Source organism: Stegostoma tigrinum, chromosome 26 (genome assembly GCF_030684315.1).
Source record: "Stegostoma tigrinum isolate sSteTig4 chromosome 26, sSteTig4.hap1, whole genome shotgun sequence".
NCBI lineage: Eukaryota > Metazoa > Chordata > Chondrichthyes > Orectolobiformes > Stegostomatidae > Stegostoma > Stegostoma tigrinum.
The window spans coordinates 17396942-17418682 of record NC_081379.1 but is presented as its reverse complement, the minus strand read 5'-3'; the positions used below and the strand labels follow the sequence as shown (position 1 = coordinate 17418682).

At 42.4% G+C, this 21741-nt stretch overlaps 1 protein-coding gene across 3 annotated transcripts in view; it reads right to left on the bottom strand.

The window, feature by feature from the left end:
- Positions 1-13506, bottom strand: part of LOC125464096 (clustered mitochondria protein homolog) — a 75879-nt gene extending 62373 nt beyond the window's left edge. For 2 of the 3 annotated variants that reach the window (XM_059655004.1, XM_059655005.1), the window contains exon 1: positions 13340-13506. In XM_059655004.1, the coding sequence (XP_059510987.1) occupies positions 13340-13463 (124 nt within the window). In that variant the 5' untranslated portion in view covers positions 13464-13506. Of the gene's footprint in view, positions 1-13140; positions 13228-13339 lie in introns of those variants that run through there. The other variant, XM_059655006.1, reaches the window with a different exon arrangement.
- Positions 13507-21741: the final 8235 nt, after the last annotated feature.

The following is a 21741-nucleotide window of genomic DNA, read 5'->3' as shown; positions in this document are numbered from 1 at the left end:
TGCCTTTAATTGTGAGCATGTAAAGAATTACACTGATAATCAATTTGCACCATTTGGCTCACAGTAGGTTGCACTTTCCTGTACTAGAAGCGAAATATATCAATGCACAGTGCCCTATTCTTTGCACACAAATAGAAAATGTACACACACTGTGCCTGTTACAATTCAAAAAAAGAGGTGACAGCAATTCTCGGGTTAATTTTTCACAGCAACACCTCATTTAAAATTTCAATATATTTGATTGAGGTCATCATTAAATGGTGCATTTTCCATGGCACACCTCTACCATAGCCCACTCACCAAACAACTGACACTCACATCTGATACGATATAGTTTCCCTTTACTTTGGTATGACTAATAAATTGTCCTGTTCAAAGCAGGATGAAAAGCTTTGATGACATGTGCCATTTTTCTGCAACACTTGAGTTCTGTACCGCCAAACAATTATTTCCACGGAGATATGTTGCAGCTTGTATTACAAAGCACTATATCATGTTACCGCAGCTTGCATTTGGCAGATCCACCCAAAATATCCCAATCAGACAGGTTTATCAGAATACTGCACTAAAATGGGGAACTACAAAACTGGTCTTCCCACTTAAATGTTCCAATCTCATCATACATCAATGTGAGAGGAAAGGTTTAACTTGCTTGAACTACTCCTTACAGAGCAGATGCTAGTTTTTGCCATTACTCACAAAATAATATTAATTTTGCAAAAGAGAATTAATCATACACAAAACCTTAAGACTCAATCCTTCACTTTAACAGAGTCAGCAGCAAATCATTTACTTACTCTCCATTATACCATCCAACAGCACTCTTTAAATGCTGGATTTGATGTCATTCAATTAAGTTTGTCGAAATTCTTTCACATATTTCTCTTGAAAGACCATGGAGTACTATGGGTGTAGAGTGGGTATGCAGGCACATTTTTGCTGGGGCAAATATCCTACTATAAACCATGGGTGTTATAACAAGTAGAAGGAGGCAGGTCACAGCCGTGCAATTAATTATATTTGTTGCAGATCTATATCGGCAATCCTCCTGCTCCTGACTTCAGTCATACAATTATGGATGATTAAATATCTGCTTTCATAGTCATAGCTGTTTCTGACACCAAGGAACACAACAAATGGGAGAATGAAATAGTAGAGCAAGAAAGGAAAGTGAGAAAACAAGTGTGTCAGAAATTGCCGATATATTTAACAGATTTTAATGGTTCAATGTATGTGGCACACGTGATTTTTAAAGTGTTTCTGTTTCATGATGGTACACATGAAGGTTGTTAGCTTTATTCCCAATGTCTGGTGATTAAAATGATGTAGTCTCTGGTTTGGTTCCAAAATCTTCTCAGCTGAATCTGCCGATTTACACTGTTGCCTTAAATGGAAATGATACAACGTTTGTGGCATTTGCTCAAGATAGGCAGGTTGCTATGCTATGCATGGTGAGGAAGGTGTACCTTATCCTGTAACAGACAGTAGACAGCTGGTGTAAAGAGCTACTGATAATGCACTGTGATCTATCCACTGGAAAATAGAGAGATTGGCAACACAGAATAGTCTACAGATTAGTAGCTGCAGATTTTCAATTCTCAAATCATTTCTCTAAAGTACCAGACCACAGAGGTTTGACTGACACACTAAATTCAAAGGAATTTGTTAACTTACTCTTTCCTACAGGGGGTACAGTGTAAGGAGAGATGAGGAGATCATTACAAAGTCAAAGAAGTTAGTGAATAAAGTGGTCAGTGAGGATTAGCCCCCAAAATGTTGCAACAAGTGATGGTTATATTACTCAAAATCAACTGCTCAGATATTTGAAATTCTCAGCCGCGAGAATGGGAGCAGAATGGTTTGAGGGAGAGAGAATGGGTAATGCAGTATTTCACATAAAATGAGTACATTTAAGGAGAGGCTGGTAAGGATGTATTAACTTCCCCACAAGATGTCATAGGGAACACTGCTCTAGGCTTTGCTGAACTATCCCCACAGACTAAATGGGACTTGACTGGTGATACCAGGCTGTCCAGGCAGGAACTCAAACAATGCAACTTGCAACAGTGCCTTCCCAGGACAAAGCTGCCATGAGGGTACAGTCTGATTTAAACACTCAGGGGGAATAGTTTCATAAAAGAGAAATCTTATTTGACAATTTATTCGTGTTTTTCAAGGAAGGCTCATCCAGAGTGGATAGGAGGGAAACAGTAGGTGTATTGTATTTGGATTTCTAGCACGTGTTCAACAGGGGACTTCTCAATAGGTTTAGTTACAAGACCGCCATGGTGTTGGCATGGATAGAGAATGAGCTAATAGACAGGAAACAGTGAGTGGAGATAAGGGGTTTTTTTCAGGTTGACAGACCATGACCAGTGGGATTTCACAAGGATCAGTGCTAGACCACAGATGTTTACAATATAGTTTAATGACTTGGAGGATAGAAGTGCTATAGCCAGATTTACAAATGGCACAAAAATAGGTGGAAGGGCAAATTGCAAGGGGGCTACAAACAGTTTACAGAGAGATACAGATAGATTACATAAGTGGGCAAAAACTTGGAAAATGGAGAATAATAGTGAAAAATGTGAGGTTGTTCATTTTGGAAGGGAAAAAAAAGAACAGTGTTATTTAAATGGAGAAAAGCTGCAACAGAAAAGGGATTTTGGGTACTTATGCACGAAACACAGAAATGTAGTACACTGGCAGCAGATAATCAGGAAGGCCAATGGAATGTTGACACTTATTTCAAATTGCATTGGTCATAGAGGACCTAGGGTAGTTGTGGAGGGGTGTTTTTCTGACTGGACGTCCGTCACCCGTGGTGTTCTGCAAAGATCAGTGCTGGAACCCCTGTTAGTAATATATACCCACATACACATACATAATTGATTTGGATGAAAAATGTAAGTTGTACGATTAATAAGTTTTTGGTGGAGTTGTCACTAGTGAGGAAGGCTGTCAAAGGAATTAGCAAGATATAGATCAGTTGGCAAGTTGGGCAGATAAATGGTAGATGTAGCTTAATCTGAACAACTATGAGGTGATGCATTTTAGGAGGTCAAAGGCAAGAGAGAAGTATACACTAAATGGTAGGATCCTTAGGAGCATTGATATACGGATGTATCTTGGAGTGCAAATCCAAAGCTCCCTGAAAGTGGCAATACAAGTGGATAAGCTAGTAAAGAAGGCATGTGCATCCTGGCCTTCATTGGTCGGGGTATTGAGTATAAATGTTGGTGAGTCATGTTGCAGCTGTATAAAACTTTAGTTAAGCTATAATTGGAATATTGTGATCACCACACTTTAGGAAGCATACGGAGGCTTTAAAGAGGGTGCAAAAGAATTTTTCCAGAATGTTGCCTAGATTAGTTTGTATTAGCTGTGAGGAAATATTGGACAAACTTGGACCGTTTTGACTAGAATGTCAGAGGCTGAGGGGCAACCTGACTGAAGTAAATAAAATTATGAGAGGCAGAACAGGGTGATAGAGTCTTTTCCTCAGTGTGGAAATGTCAAATATTAGAGGATATGGGTTTAAGGTCAAAGGGGGAAAGTTTTCAGATGTGCGAGGCACGTTTTTCACACAGTTTTTGCTAGGAATGCAATAGCAGGGGAGGTGGTAGAAGAAGATACAATGGTGATGTTTAGCAGTCATTTGGACAGGCACTGGGCTGTGGTGTTCTATATTCAAGGGGGTTGGAGTATAAGACTAATGCAACTATACAAAGTGTTAGCTGGACAATACCTGTAGCTCACTACTCTGAGGAATTCTTGCAGAGATGTCCTGGAACTGAGATGACAGACCAACAGCCACAACCATTTCCTAGGCAAACACATGCTGGCCAAAGAGGTAAGGCCAGCAGTTTTCCTTTCCTAAATGACATTAACTGTAGGAGCTCCAATACACCATACATGGTTTCAATTGTACCTGACACTTAAACACTCAGCAAAGTGATAAAACTACGTGGCTATTATGTGTAATGAACTGCAGCACCGAGCTGAATCACTTCCACAATATGCTAAAGTTTGTATTATTTACATGATGAATGCAAGTTAGAATGAAATCCTGGGTTACATGCAGAAAAGTCACTGAATTGAAACACTGTCTCTACTTTCTTCCCACAGATGCTGCCAGACCTGCTGGATTTTGCCTGCAATTTCAGTTTTTGTTTCCGAGCTCTAGCATTTGCAGTACTTTATTGTATTGTACCTGAAAGCTGTGTTAGGCAGTTTATTTGACATTACTTAATCAGGCTATTAGCTGGAATGGAAAGGATAACTGGATGTCAGAATTGTGCAAGTACTTTTTTAACCAAACCATCACAGTTCAAAATTTCTATAGAGAAAAACAGTCCAATGAAGAAAGTTAACAAGGTGTAGAGCTGGATGAACACAGCAGGCCAAGCAGCATCAGAGAAGGAAAGATGATGTTTCAAACCTAGACCCCTCTTCCTCTGCTTCCACCCTGATTCCTATCCACTTCGATTTTAATGGTTCTTCTCGACACCATGCTCAATCAAATGCTGTTTGACAACATCAGCCCTCACCACGCCTCTCAAATTCAGCTCTTTTATCCATGGACCATGTTTCAAAGGAGCTCTGGTCAAACTCAAGTTTGAGATTTCTGGAACAAAAACAAAGTTGCTGGAAAAGCTCAGCAGGTCTGGCAGTATCTGTGAAGGAAATAACAGTTAACATTTTGGGTCCAGTGACCCTTCCTCACAACCATTTTTTTTTGGTTCCTGATTTATAGCATCTGCAGTTCTTTTGGTTTTTATTGAGATTTCTGAAAACAACTTGCTACTTAGTAAATGATACACCTCAGTACTGAAACAAGGCGCCACACGACCAAAAGGATGTAGTGGCTTTGGAGATGGTACAGAAAAGATTTACCAAGATGTTGCCTGGTATGGAGGGTGTTAGGTATGAGGAGAGGTTGGAGAAACTTGGGTTGTTCTCACTGGAACGACAAAGGTTGAAGGGTGACCTGATAGATGTCTACAAGAATATGAAAGGCATGAACAGTGTGGACAGTCAAAAGCTTCTTCCCAGGTTTGGAAGAGTCAACTACTAGGGGGCATAAGTTAAAGGTGCAAGGGGCAAAGTTTAAAAGGTGATGTACGAGAGTTTTTTACACAGAGGGTGGTGGGTGCTTGGAACTCGCTGCTAGGGGAGGTAGTGGAAGCAGACACAATAGTGACTTTTAAAGAGTGTCTTCACAAATACATGAATAGGATGGGAATGGAGGGATACGATCCCAGGAGGGGTAGGGGGTTTTAGGTGTGATGGGCAGCATGTCGGTCCAGGTTTGGAGGGTCAAAGGGCCCTGGTTCCTGTGCTGTAATTTTTTTTGTTCTAAGATCATCAATCTTTTGCTGATACTTGAGAATACACTAACGGGAAGGTCAATGGATGTGTTGGATTTTTCCTGCTTGTTATTAACAGGATATTCCTGGTAATTTTCCACATTACTGGCAAATGCCTGTTTTGTAGCTCGACAGATCAGATTGGCTGGGCGTACAGCTGGTTTTGGAGCTAAAGTCTTCAGCAATACAATTGTGATGTTCTTGGGCCCCATCAGTTTTGCCATGTCCAGTTTGCTCAGCCGTTTCTTGTTATCACATGGATTGAATCAAATCGGGTGAAGACTGCCATCTACGATATTGGGGACCTCAGGTAAAGGCAAAGATGCATCATCCATTTGGCTTAGTTGACTGACGATAGTTGCCAAAGCTGTGCTAGGTATGTTGCATTCATCATCTTTCAGGAGGAGCATGATCACTTGCTTAATCACTCATCATCAATCCTAATTGAACAGGATATCAGTGTTTTGATCCAATCTACTTAAGTGTGGGAGTAGATAGTTTTCTTTACAACTTGCTGATTTTGCTATTTATGTTGTACCTTTGCTGGGCCGACACCTCATTTTTACATATGCATGGAGTTGTTCTAGGCATGGTCACCTTGATTCCTCATTGAATCAAACTAGTTGTCTAGCTTGAGTGTAATAGTAATACAAGGAACATACCAAGGCCATGGATCCAAAGACCATGCAGTATTAACAATGACCGAGTTTAAAGCTATTTTGTTCTTATTTTGTCCAACTTTTCACTTCAGAATCGTAGAATCCCTACAATGTGGATACAGGCCCTTCAGCCCAACAAGTCCACACCGCACCTCCGAGCATCCAACCCAGACCCATGTCCCTATAACCCACCTAATCTATACATTTCTGAACACTACAGGCAATTTAGTATGGCCAATTCACCTCACCTGCAAATCTTAGCTGAGTCTAAAATTATTTCTGATATGTTCCCAAACAATATATTTTGACATTATGTTTATCAAATTACCCCACTAGGAACTAGTACCACAGAACACTGATGTGGAAGATATAAACCATGGTATAAATACTGCAAATAAATGTCCATTGAATGTCGCCTGGAAAGTTCACAGTCTGCCATGAAAGACATTCATCTAATACTTCACAGTATAGTCAGAATCTCATGCTAAATCCTTGGGAAGAAAGTCACATAAATCAACTCAAACCAACTTGTACTTCACACTGTCTCTTCTTTGTTATTGCTACAAACAAGTTCCAGCAAGGCTAAGAACAATGGCTTTGACCTCAGGGACAGCATGTTACAGGGCACCAGACACGTGAACAATCTGAAACTTTCCAGAAGAGCTAGTTTCTGCAGATGGCTGGAGGTGGTGTCTCTGTTCCAATGCAAGGCGCTTCTACAAAATGGAAGGCCATTCCAGTTGATGTGATTTGTCCTGTCTTTCCAAAATGGGTTAGCCTTTGAAATATAAAATGGCCAATGTAACACTTGTTTTATATTGGCCATTCCAGATTGTGATGACAAATTCTCTGGCTGTGTTTTTGCTTGGCACACAGTCCCAAATAGAAATGTAAGTAGGTTAGAATGTTGAGGCAACAATGTGCCACAATTTCCTGAAATGCACCATATGACAACACCTTTAATGTCAGTGAGGGACAACCAATTTTAGTAATTGATATCTACTGGGGGAAAGGAGGTGTTGTGGTGCAGTAGGGAATGTCTCTGCCACTGAGTCAGACACACCAGGTTCAATCCCACTCTTGGATATGTTGCCATGGGAAGTACATTCATAGGATGCCAAACAGGTTGAGTATCAACCAGCAAATTCTTCTTGTCAGGCTGGGGTGGCGGGACACATTTGGCTCAACTGGCCAAATGACTGGTGTGGGGCAAATTAAGGTCAGCATAGGGTTCGATTCCCGTAGGATCAGGTGGGTTCAGAACTGCTCCACCTTGGCTTACCCTTTGGTGGTGATCATTGCAATGTGAATCTGACCTGCCTTCAGAGAACTCAAAAAGATCCAGGTGTGGGAAAGGTACTACAAACAAATCACTGGATTAAAAACAATAGCATGTGCTGTTATAAATATTGTGTAAGCCATCCAATCATATAATCACTGACACCTTTAGGCCATGATTTGAGTGGGAGGGGGTGGAAATACGGATGCAGAGTTGTTTACAGCAAACAGCTTCCAGCATTGTTGTCTTACGTTGTTCGGGTTAGATAAAAAAAATTGGGGAGGAGACCCAAGTGCGGCCTGAACTCTGGCATAGTTACTTTGGACCAAATGTGTCATGTTGATGTAAAGTATTTTCATGGGAAACCAAAGTTTCCAGCCTTTTGCTGTGTTTAATCCATGAGCTAATTGCCAGAGGATATGGGGCTGATAACTGTGATTCTCAGCAGCCAGTTATATACAGTGGTCTACTGTGCTCTGCTCTGTACTATCCTAGCATCAGTGAGCTCTCTGTACTGTTGAAACAGCACATCCACAAACTACAATGTATGTCAATAATTATTTTTAACAGACAAAAAAAGTTGGCATAGTACTCAACTTAAGTGACTACCAATTTGCATAAACAGGCAATCTCCTTCTGTGATAATAATGTAAAACTTTCACGTACACTTTGACTGTACACTCCTTGTTCCGCTCTTGTATCCCTCACACTCCTACCATTCGAGTGTCTGCATTGACTGCTTAAATTCAGGAACAAACATTCTTTACCTCTACTGGTCGAATCTCCCATACCAAGTTCTGGTCAGTTCCTCACATATATACTGAAAACTATCTCAGGCAAATGCTAGCACTAAGAAATAATATTATCCTCTTCCTAACTAGTAACAGTCACCAGCCACTCCCATTCCAGACACAGCAACTTTACAGAAGGATTAAAGTCTGTCAGCAGTTCAGAAAACAGACACTGAACATTTTCCATTCACCAAAGAATTCTAACAACATTGTGAAATCAGACTTCTGATAATTCATGTGGCCTTGTTGTTCCAGTCATTGCAGGGGTTATCAGTTCAGCATGCACATTTGCAATGAAATGGATTTAAAATGCCCAAAAGGAACTTAATAAGAATATCTTCACACATTTCATTCAATAAATTGGATTAAATCCTGGTTTTGCACATCAGAGCTTACTCTGAAATAGCGTACTCCAGTGCCAAAACTAATTAGTCAAAAGGAAGTTTTGCACATTTTGCAATACAAAGGATGGCAATTGCCAGTGCTGCAGGGTAAATATTAGCGACGGCCGCCATTGCAATATTTCCAGGTGCATTAAAAATAGAAGGAGAAGAAGGAGGCTAGATATACAGAAACAACAACCAGAAAAGTCTTTTGATGAATACAGAATTCATCCCTGCTGATATTCAAAATCTTAACTTGAACTGCTTTCTCCACCTTGCCTATTGAATATGAGATGATCAATTTCAGAGTTCTGTAACCACTGCTACATTGTAAATTACTTTAAAAATGAAATCAACAGGCAAAATTCAAAATTCCAGTTAACATGACAATGATCGTTGTCAAATCAAGTGTCAGCAGTATTCTGTAAAATGTAATTGATTCCGTCTCCTGCACATGCTACTGCCTTTTGGAACTTGTATATATTTTAGTTTTGTAAGTTTTACTAATACAGCCCACATCCTCTGGAGGATTTTTACAACCTAAAATGCCTTTACTAATACAATCCACATTCTCTGGAGGATTTTTACAATCTACAATGCCATTCAACGCGTGTGGTGAAGGTTACACTTTGTGGTGGGACAAGGTTATTTTTTGACAAACAAGCAGTTTGTCAGTCAGTATATTGCTATTTCAAGGCAGCTGATTTACTTGATACAAACTCCAGATAACGAAGCATGACAAGAAAGTGATCTAAGAGCAGACGAAATGATGCATGACATATTTGAGAAAGAATTCATGAAACAACAGCAATAAAAAGGATGTCTAGATTTGATTAGTAGTAAGAAGCTAATCAAGATATGTTTTACATCACTAGGGTGAAGGCTTGCCATTTAGAGAGAAGAAATGCTAAGTATGGCCTCCCAGACACAGAAATGCAACATCACCAAACATTTATGTAAAACAGTGAAAGTAACTAATCAGAAGGAACAATACTAAATAAGTTGTTCAGACTCAAGCTAAACAAATCTAGGATTAGGCTGTTTGTATCCAAGGGTCTTGAGATAAAAGAGAGTAGTAAACAAGACTTTATGTATATCATGCCACTAGTTTGTGGAAAACAAAAAGTACCTCAGATCTAGACGGTGTCAAGTGGCAAATGTAATATACAAGGAGGTTAACGATTAGGAAATTATAAGACAATTTGTCTTGCTTTAGTTGTTTCAGATAAAATGTAATGGCTGTGTATGTATCATTTTCGAGAAGTGTTTGAAAAAAATCCCCCTGTGAAATCTGAAACAAACACGGAAGGATTTGGAATGATAGGAATGTGACACATTGATAGAGAAGCTTAGAGGGCAGAAAGTTAAAGATTATGAAGTCAAAATGGCACACAAGGAGGTTACTCGGTCCATCAATGATTAAGGGTAAAATTAGAACTGCTCAAAATTGCTGTATGAAAGGGATAAGCAATTGGTGAGATGCTTGGAGAAAATACTGGAATTTGCTCGTGACACCAAATTAATTAATGTGAAAAACCATAATAATTTTCAAAGGCTGTAAGCCATGGATAGGATATCAGGCTGTTGCATAGTACACAGAAGTGTGCAGTAATTCACTTTGGAAATTAGAGTAGGGAAACATGTAATAAGATTTTAAATGGAGCAGAGGAACTTTAAAGTGTAGCGGTATAAGCCATTACCAGACCGTTTATCTATTGACATCTTTTTTGTATGCATTCATTAGACATGGGCATTGCTGGGCCAATGTTTATTGCCCATCCTTAGTTACCTTTAGTGGTAATGGACTGTCTTCTAGAACTGCTGCAATCCTTCAGATATACATACACACGACAAAGTACTGTCAAAAAGAGAGTTCCAGATTTTTGACAAAAATTTTGGCATAGACTTTGCAGGCAGTGGCGTTCCCATGGCCTGCTGCTTTGTTCCTTCTAGGTAGCAGAGGTTGTGGATTTGAAAGCATTGCTGGAGAAGCCTTGATAATGAAATGTGATGAACACAGCAGGCCCAGCAGCATCTCGGGAGCACAAAAGCTGACGTTTCGGGCCTAGACCCTTCATCAGAGAGGGGGATGGGGTGAGGGTTCTGGAATAAATAGGGAGAGAGGGGGAGGCGGACCGAAGATGGAGACAAAAGAAGATAGGTGGAGAGGAGAGTATAGGTGGGGAGGTAGGGAGGGGATAGATCAGTCCAGGGAAGACGGACAGGTCAAGGAGGTGGGATGAGGTTAGTAGGTAGGAGATGGAGGTGCGGCTTGGGGTGGCAGGAAGGGATGGGTGAGAGGAAGAACAGGTTACGGAGGCAGAGACAGGTTGGACTGGTTTTGGGGTGCAGTGGGTGGAGGGGAAGAGCTGGGCTGGTTATGTGGTGCAGTGGGGGGAGGGGACAAACTGGGCTGGTTTTGGGATGCGGTGGGGGAAGGGAAGATTTTGAAGCTAGTGAAGTCCACATTGATACCATTGGGCTGCAGGGTTCCCAAGCGGAATATGAGTTGCTGTTCCTGCAACCTTCGGGTGGCATCATTGTGGCACTGCAGGAGGCCCATGATGGACATGTCATCTAAAGAATGGGAGGGGGAGAGGAAATGGTTTGCGACTGGGAGGTGCAGTTGTTTATTGCGAACCGAGCGGAGGTGTTCTGCAAAGTGGTCCCCAAGCCTCCGCTTGGTTTCCCCAATGTAGAGGAAGCCACACCGGGTACAGTGGATGCAGTATGCCACATTGGCAGATGTGCAGGTGAACCTCTGCTTAATATGGAAAGTCATCTTGGGGCCTGGGATAGAGGTGAGGGAGGAGGTGTGGGGGCAAGTGTAGCATTTCCTGTGGTTGCAGGGGAAGGTGCCGGGTGTGGTGGGGTTGGAGGGCAGTGTGGAGCGAACAAAGGAGTCACGGAGAAAGTGGTCTCTCCGGAGAGCAGACAGGGGTGGGGATGGAAAAATGTCTTGGGTGGTGGGGTCGGATTGTAGATGGCGGAAATGTCGGAGGATGATGCGTTGTATCCGGAGGTTGGTGGGGTGGTGTGTGAGAACGAGGGGGATCCTCCTTGAGCGGTTATGGCGGGGGCGGGGTGTGTGGGATGTGTTGCGGGAAATGTGGGAGACGCGGTCAAGGGCGTTCTCGACCACTGTGGGGGGAAATTTTCGGTCCTTGAAGAACTTGGATATCTGGGATGTGTGGGAGTGGAATGCGTCATCGTGGGAACATATGCGGCGGGAATAGGGGATGGAATTTTTGCAGGAGGGTGGGTGGGAGGACGTGTATTCTAGGTAGCTGTGGGAGTCGGTGGGTTTGAAATGGACATCAGTTACAAGCTGGATGCCTGAGATGGAGACTGAGAGGTCCAGGAAGGTGAGGGATGTGTTGGAGATGGCCCAGGTGAACTAAAGGTTGGGGTGGAAGGTGTTGGTGAAGTGGATGAACTGTTCGAGCTCCTCTGGGGAGCAAGAGGCGGCACCGATACAGTCATCAATGTAATGGAGGAAGAGGTGGGGTTTTGTGCCTGTGTAGGTGCGGAAGAGGGACTGTTCCACGTAACCTACAAAGAGGCAGGTATAGCTTGGGCCCATGCAGGTGCCCATGGCCACCCCCTTAGTCTGTAGGAAGTGGAAGGAATTGAAAGAGAAGTTGTTGAGGGTGAGGACGAGTTCGGCTAGGCGGATGAGGGTGTCGGTGGAGGGGGACTGATCGGGCCTGCGGGACAGGAAGAAGCGGAGGGCCTTGAGGCCATCTGCATGCGGAATACAGGTGTATAGGGACTGGACGTCCATCATTCTCTGACACTGTCAATGATGAACTTGTACAAGACACAAAACTGTAAAAATGTCAATCAATCAATCAAGTAAGCAATATTGTGCATACTTTTAAGCACCCACTCTTTAGCATAGACAAAAAGATGAAAAGGACCACAAATATGTTACCATATTTCCTGGGGTAATGGATCACAATTATAAAAAAAACAACTTTTTAAGAAGTTTTGACATATTTCACACAACCCTTTAGTGAAGGGTGGCCAACTAAAGTTCAAGATTATGATAAAGCAAGCAGAGACAGGTTGTTCTTTCCTTCTATTAGTAGAAACACTCATGAATGTAAGTTCAACAAACTGTATCTACACAGGCATGTTTAAGATGTAGGAGATATTTTTCCTCAAGTAATTAGCAGTTGCTTGAAAGAACTGAAGACAGTCAGAAGAATGAGTGGAAGACTCAAATGAAATTATCTAGATTCACACAGATAAATTCATTGGCAGGAACAATTTCGTCTTTGCACTGTAGCATTCAACAATTCTACTTTTGACCTCTGAGCTAAGTTAAAGCCAATCCAAATGCTGATCTCATATAAACAGCCACACACACTCCAGCATGAGTCACTAATTTTTGATGAGAAGCAGAAATGCCTGACTGCCTCTCCCCTCCCTATTCTTCACAAGGTGTGTGGAGGCAAATTGGTGCACTAATGCTGCTTCCGAGTTACCTGCAAACTCAAACACGAGAGATACAATCTAGGACACTTTTGATCTGCATCCCTTTAAACCCTATGTTTAGAAAATATTTCAAATCTACATTCAGCCAAATGATCTAAACAGTTGGAAAATTAGAATTGAATCTGTCTCTATCCTACTCATTCACAAAAACAAGATTACCACAGCCTCTCGCTTGCTTCACTCTTCCTTTTTTTCATTCCTCCTCTATTTTGTTTAAGGTGTCGTGCACCGCCCTGTTCGTTATTGATTATTTTCTGTCCGGATTTCACTTCCTCTCACACCCAGCGCTGCCTCGCCCTAGGTGTTCTCGATCCCGTACGGTGCCTTTTGCAGCCACGTTTCGGATCCAAATTCTTACCTATTCCACTCCGTGGTAGCTCAGTCTTGGGGCGGCCGCTGGCAGTTTTCCCCGCTTCACTCCCCGCACGTTTGCTCACCATGTCCCTCTTATCTTCTCTGAAATAAACTATCTCTCTCTCCATGTATAACTAACTAGCGTCACCCTGGGATTGCACTCGTTAGAAGTGGGCGCCACCCAATTTTCAAGTATGGTCATATTTCCATGGAAACCAGGTGGGTGGGTGTGTTTCCCAGACTGAGAGACGGGTTTCTGGCTGTAGCCCAAAAACTGGTGATGTGAAAGCGAAGCATAGATCCAACGGGGAACAGTCATCGAAATAAATAGTTAGTATTAGGTTTAGTAAAAAGTACAGTAACTGAACCAAAGACACAGATATTAACGAGTGTGCACTTGTTTGTAGTCAATCCAAGGTGCTGCTATCTAGTTAAAGCAAAACATTCTCCAGACGGTATACAAACTTAGGGCTGGATGTTATGGTTTTTTGCTGGGGTAGTCCACTCGTTCCAGCCCTCTGCTCTCTTGGCATCGCTAGCCAAGCACTGGATGGGCAATCAGAGTTGCAAAGGGTGGTTAGGCTCACAAATTAGTAGACATTCAGGCTGAGCCATCGACTGGGAGAAAGATTAACCTGTGAACAGAAGTCAGTCATGGCCATCAAACCAAAGGTCCCCTAACTTCACATTTTTCTCATTGCTTGCAGCCGGCTGAAAACAGAGAATAACTGAAGTCAGAAAATATATTGATACTGCCGCCTTTATTGGCAACCTTGCTGCTACATGCAACCGTGGTGCATTCTCAGGATTTTTCACTCTCCTATTGCCGCCGACTAAGACTTGATACAAAACACTCCCAAAACTTTTCGATGCCTGAAAACGCAATGGCCAACAAAAACCTGTAAACATTTGTGTCTTCCTTTTCAAGCCCGATAGTTTGTCAATTAGTTGGTTGTTTTAATACAGCTGGCAGGTTTTCAATTTCAACACCAGCTTGCCTTCCATAATATCAGAAACTGGTGATGAGACCGATTACCGTGAAACACTGTGTCATATTTTATGTACACTTAGGGTTTGCAACTTGGTTTATGGCCATAAAATCGAGAATGTAATCACTAAAGGCTTAACCTAAAGGTAAACCACAAGAAAATGGAAGTTTGCAGACTGGTTAGCACTTTTACTGAGGAGAGCAACAATCAGCTGCAATGTCCCTTAAATCGGAAGAAACAAGAATATCATCATAGTTCAGCTTTTCTATTATAAACAGCTCAACGTTTTTTGCTTGAATTGGCTGTGGTAGGAAAGTATCAAATTCAGTCTCTGCAGATGATGATACAGTGCAAGACTAATAATTCATCCTATTATAACAAAATACTTACAAGAAATCTACAGAACATCTACTATAACACCCAATACTTAAAAAGAATGCTAGCATTTTTATGATTACGACGTGTCTCAAAGTGTTTTACAGTCAATGAAGAACTCCTGAACTGTAATCATCTTGCAATGTAGGAAACACAGCAACTCATTTGCGCATAGTAAACTCCCACAAATATCAATGTGATAATGATTAAATAATCTTTTTTACTGGTTGATTGAGGGATAAATATTGACAGGGACAATAGGGATTACTCCGCAGCTCTTCCTCAAAACAGAGTCATGGAAACTTTCACATTGACTCAAGTAAAACCAATGGAAATTTGGTTTAACAGATTATACCTGACACAGCGTCTCTGGCAGTGTAGCACTCCGTCAATCCTATACCAGAATATCTATCTTGATTTTTATACTGAAGTCGTCAATGGTATGGTAGTGATTATAATGAGGTCAGCCAGGTGGACCTCATAAAATGTGAGCTCCCTGATTGGGGCCATTAACCTAGTTCAATCAGGAAGCCCTGGCTGACATATATAAACAGGACTGCCAAAGGTACTGCTCATTCTGAGAGCTGACTCTGAGGAAGTGAGTCAAGTACTATGCATGTATTAATAAAGGCTGACTAATAAAGGTGACAGGATACCAGCCTGTGAGGAGTTATTTCAGGTACCTTGTGACTAAGAGGTGAGAATTACCAACTGAGCTACAACTTCCACCAATATTAACTTTAAGAGGTGCAAAATGTTTGCTGGAGCATTTGTAGGATATCCATAGTATTTCCTGTCACTATGGATGACAGAAAATATTACATCATTATTTCACTTTAAACAGATTATTTAAAGGATTTTATAAATTGTGATGTTAGGTGTGTGACTTACTGAACAATATATGTCAACATAGTTTATTTTTGAGTTTAGATTTTTATCTATTGGTGTGTGGATTTTAGATTGAGTTTATGACTGGTTTGATTACTAATTTGTCTGTGTTTCTGGAGCCATTACACTTCTTTAAACAATGAGAGAGAACACTCCTGGAATGATAATGGGAATTTGTTTGCATTGAAAAGTTTTTTGTTTGGACAAAGTAAACTTTGAAAAATATAATTGCTTTAAGTTTAGAGGAATCAGGGGTTTTACTTTTGGAGAAATCTCACAACTGGGAAAACTTTTGGGTCAGTTCAATGAATTCATAGTTGGAGTTAAATGTAAGAAAACACTTTCTCATGAAGTAAAGGGGTAGTTCAGAACATTGAGGAAATGGTCTATCTCAGTGTATGGACAATATGAAAGTTCCAGACCAGAAGTGTTTGGTTAGAATTTCAGAAGGGTTATTTGAAACTGACTGTCTCAATTCAGTTGTGTGAATAATCAAGAAGGGACTCTTAAACTCTTAAGACTGGAAATTAAACAAAACAGTCAAGTCAAACCTATAAATGGGATAGACAAGGCAATTCATTCTCTCTGGTGCTGAATACTATGAAGTGATGGTCATGGTGTCAAAGAAATCTACAGTACAGAAAATGGCCTTTGCCCATTAAGCCTCTGCTGGTCAAAAACTACTGCCTAACTATTCTAATTTGATTTTCCAGCACATGGCCCATTAGCATTATATGTCTTGCACTGTGAGTGTACACATCGATACTAAAATGATACAAGGGTTCTGCCTGTACAATGCTTTTAAATCAGATTCCCACCATCCTCTGGGTGAAAAACAATTTTTTTCACATTCCTTCTAAACCTCCTGCTCTTTACCTTTAAATCTATGTCACACCACCAAAGGGGAAAATTTCCCTCATGTTTACCCAGTCCTTACCCATCATAACTTTATTTATCTCAATTGTGCCACCATCCCCCACCCTTTAAACTATTTTTGTTTTTTTGCTTGGATGGAAAACAACCCCAGTCTTTCCAACCTCTCTTCATAACCAAAACTATCTAGCCCATCCAAAATCCTGGTAAATTGCACCATCTGCAGTACAATCACATTTGTCCTATAATGCAGATTCCAGAACTGCTCTCATGAGTCTATCTGTAGCCCAATCATTGTTTTATACATTTCCAGAATCACCTCCCTGCTCTTAAACTCTCTGCTTTGGCTAATAAAGATAAGTACCCCATATGCCTGCTTAGTCACTTTATCTACCTGTCCCACTCATTAGAAAGATAAATGGGCATGCCAATCACAATCACTCTGATCCTTGTTTTTCAGGATTCTACCTACCGGTGTTTATCATGCATTCCCTTGTCATGTTTGTCTTGTCCAAGTGCATCACCTCACACTGCTCTGGATTGAATTTCATTTGCCACTTATCAGCCTGTCTATATCCTCCTGTAATCTAATAATGTACTTCTCAATATTTGCCACTATTCTTAGGATTTGGAATTAAATGGGATTGTACTTTTACTGTATATTTTGAAATCTTTCAAATTGTGCTAAATGTAAATAATTTGGTAATCTACTTAATGTTCATCTCTTTATTGTAATACATTTCTGTTTTCTGATTAAAACCAAATCTATAGGGGAATTAAATGACAAAGTGTGGGGCTGGATGAACACAGCAGGCCAAGCAGCATCTTAGGAGCACAAAAGCTGACGTTTCGGGCCTAGACCCTTCATCAGAAAAGGGGGATGGGGTGAGGATTCTGAAATAAATAGTGAGAGAGGGGGAGGCAGACTGAAGATGGATAGAGAAGATGGGTGGCGAGGTAGGGAGGGGATGTCAGTCCAGGGAGGACAGACGGTCAAGAGGGTGGGATGAGGTTAGTAGGTAGGAAATGGAGGTGTGGCTTGAGGTGGGAGGAGGGGATAGGTGAGAGGAAGAACAGATTAGGCAGGCGGGGATGAGCAGGCCTGGTTTTGGGATGCAGTGGGGGAGGGGAGATTTTGAAGCTGGTGAAATCCACATTGATACCACTGGGCTGCAGGGTTCCCAAGCAGAATGAGTTGCTGTCCCTGCAACCTGAGTGGCATCATTATGGCACTGCAGGAGGCCCAGGATGGACACCTCGTCTAAGGAGTGGGAGGGGTAGTTGAAATGGTTCACGAATGGGAGGTGCAGTTGGTTACTGCAAACCTAGGGTAGGTGTTCTGCAAAGTGGTCCCCAAGCCTCCCCTTGTTTTCCCCAATGTAGAGGAAACCACACTGTACACAGCGGATGCAGTATACCACATTGGTAGATGTGCAGGTGAACATCTGCTTGATGTGGAAAGTTATCTTGGGATGGGGGTGAGGGAGGTGGTATGGGGGAAAGTATAGCACTTCCTGTGGTTGCAGGGGAAAGTGCTGGGTGCATTGGGGTTGGAGGGAAGTGTGGAGCAGAGAAGGGAGTCGCAGAGAGAGTGGTCTCTCAGGAAGGCAGACAAGGGTGGGGTGGGAAAAATGTGTTTCGTGATGGGGTCGAATTGTAGATGGTGGAAGTGTCAGAGGATGATGCATTGTATCCAGAGGTTGTTAAGGTGGTATGTGAGGACTAGGGGATTCCCTTTTGGCGGTTATTGTGAGGGCAGGGTGTGAGGGATGAGGTGCAGGAAATGTGGGAGACATGGGCAAGGGCATTTTTGACCACTTGGGGGGGGGGGGGGGAGTTGCGGCCCTTGAAGAATGAGGACATCTGGGAAGAGTGGGAGTGGAATGCCTCATCCTGGGAGCAGATCCAGCAGAGGCGAAGGAATTGGGAATAGGGGATGGGATTTTTGCAGGAAGATGGGTGGGAGGCGATGTATTCTAGGTAGCTGTGGGAGTTGGTGGGCTTGAAATGGACATCAGTTTGTAGGTGGTTGCCTGAGATGGAGACAGAGGGGTCCAGGAAGGTAAGGGATGTGTTGGAGGTGGTCCAGGTGAACTTGAGGGTGGGGTGGCAGGTGTTGGTGAAATGGATGATCTGTTCAAGCTCCCCTGGGGAGCATGACGTGGTGCCGATACAGTCATCAATGTAACAGAGGAAGAGGTGGGGTTTTGGACCAGCGTAGGTGTGAAAGAGGGACTGTTCCACATCTCTTAGAAAGAGGCAAGCATAGCTTGAGCCCATGCGGGTATCCATGGCCACCCCCTTGGTCTGTAGGAAGTGGGAGGAATCAAAAGAGAAGTTGTTGAGAGTGAGGATGAGTTCAGCTAGGCGGATGGAGGGGGACTGGTCGGGTCTGCGGGACAGGAAGAAGCGGAGGGCCTTGAGGCCACCTGCGTGGGGAATGCAGGTGTATAGGGACTGAATGCCCATGATGAAAATGAGGTGTTGCAGACCAGGGAATTGGAAGTTCTGGAGGAGGTGGAGAGCGTGGGTGGTGTCACGGATGTAGGTAGGGAGTTCCTGGACCAAGGAGGAAAAAATGGAGTCCAGATAGGTGGAGATGGGTTCGGTTGTCAGGAGCAGGTGGAGGCAATAGGTTGACCAGGGCAGGCGGGTTTGTGGATTTTTGGGAAGGAGATAGAATTGGGCTGTGCGGGGTTGGGAAACGAGGTTGGAGGCTGTGGGTGGGAGGTCACCTGAGGTGATGAGGTCATGGATGGCTTGGGAGATGATGGTTTGGTGCTCAGGGGTGGGGTCATGATCAAGGGGGCGGTAGGAGGAGGTGTTGGAGAGTTGGCATCTGGCCTCAGCAATGTAAAGGTCAGTGCGCCATACTACAACTGCGCCTCCCTTTAAAATGAGACAGGTTTTCAAGGAAGTAGTAAAACCATTTCAGTGATAGTAACCACTACACAGTACGTTTTAAATTTCTTATAGAAAAGGAAAAAGATGTACTTTCCCCCAGCCAAATTCTTTTTGTAGACCATTTTAGTAAAATAATCTGTCTAAAATAGACTAAGAACAGCTCCTTCTGGATATATCTAAACACAACATTGGGGGCGGCATTCAAATGGAACTGGAAAGAGTACATGCCCAACATGTTTCCTTTACGGTGAAATGTGGGAGCAACAAGCCCAGAGAATCCTGGATGTCTAGAAATATTCAGGACTGGATAAGAAGGAAAAGAGAGGCCTAAGATACAAAGGGATCAAATCAACAGAGGCCCTACTGTACTATACAATATACAGGGGTGGACTTAAAGTAATTAGGAAAGCAAAGATGGGCATGACAAAAGGAATGATGGGTAATGTTGGAGAGAATCCCAATATATTCTGTAAGTATATCAAGGGAAGAAGATAACCATGGAAAGAATAGGGCCCATGAGGAACCAAGGGAAAATCTGTGCATGGAGCTCAAGGACATTGGCAAGGTGAGTACTTCACATCTGTCTTCACTTTGGCAAAGGAGTACATAGGTACAGAATTCAGGAAGAGGGAGTGTGTGATCCTTGAGCAGTTTGACATAGAAAGTGAGGATATGTTAGAGGTTTTGGCATGCTTAAAAATGGATGAATACTCGAGTTCAGATGAGTTGTATCCCAGGTTGCTCTGGGGGACAAGGGATAAAATTGTAGAAGTTCTAACTAAGTTCTGAATTCCTCCCTGGCCACCAGTGAGGTGCCAGAGGTTTGGAGGACGTAAATGTGGCTCCACTTTTCAAGAAGGGTGGCTTGGATTGACAAGGGAACTACAGACCAGTGTGTCTCACATCAATGGTAGGAAAACTATTGGAGAAAATTCTGAAGGGAAGAAATAATATCCACATTAAGAGGCCAGGTTTAGTCATGGTCATACAGCTGTACAGAATGGAAACAGATTCTACAATCCAACTTGTCCATAACAACCAGATATCATAAATTTATGTAGTTACATTTGTCAGCATTTGGTCCATATTTCCCCCTAAATCTTGCCTATTTGTATACCCATCCAGATGTCTTTTAATTGTTGTAATTGTACCAGTCTCCACCATTTCCTCTGGTAGACCATTCCATACACGCACCACCCTCTGCGTGAAAATGTTGTCCCTTGGCTCCCTTTTAAATCTGTCCCCTTACTTCTATACCTATGCCCTCTAGTTTTGGACTCCACTAGCCTGGGGATAATATCTTGGCTATTCATCATATTTATGCCCCTCATGATTTTATAAACCTCTACACGGTCACCCCTCAGCTTCTGATGCTCTCGGGAAAACAGCCCCAGCCTATTCAACCCATCCCTCTAGACCAAACCCTCCAACCTTGGTAACATCCTTGAAAATCTTTTCTGAATCCTTTCAAGTTTCACAAAATCCTTCCTGTAGCAGGGAGACCAGAACTGAACACACAATTCCAAAAGTGGCCTAATCAATGTCTTGTGCAGCTGCAACATGACCTCCAACTCCTATACTCAATGCACTGCCCAATAATGGCAAGCATATCAAACGCCTTCTTCACTATCACATCTACTTGTGTCCCAACTTTAAAGGAGCAATGAACCTGCACTCCAAGGTCTCTTTGTTGAGCAAAACTCCTCAGGACATTACCATTAAGTGTAGAAGTCCTGACCTGATTTGCCTTTCTAAAATGCAGCACGTCACATTTATTTAAATTAAATTCTATCTGCTACTCCTTGGTCCACTGGTGCATCTGATCAGGGTCCCAGTGTACTCAATTAATTTTCTTCGCTGTCCTTACACCACCAATGTTGGTGTCATCCACAAACTTACTTATCATACTGCACTCTCTCTGAAGAAGGGTCTAGGCCCGAAACGTCAGCTTTTGTGCTCCTGAGATGCTGCTTGGCCTGCTGTGTTCATCCAGCTTCACACTTTATTATCATACTGCATATGTTCACATCCCAATCACTTATTAAATGACAAAAAGTAGTGGACCCAGCGCTGATTTTTTTTTTTGGCACACCACTGGTCACAGACTTCCAGTCTGAAAAACAACCCTTTACTTTGTATCTTCAAGCCAGTTCTGCAACCAAATGGCTAGTTGTCTCTGTATTCCAAGTGATCGGTCCTTATTAACCAGTCTACCATGAAGAACCCAGTCAAATGCCTTGCTGAAGTCCATATAGATCACTTCCACTACTCTGCTTTCATCAATCCTCTTCATTATGACTTCAAGTAAACTCAGGTTCATTTGAAATCACAAGCTTTCAAAGTGCTATTCCTTTATCAGATGAAGTATTTTCCTTGG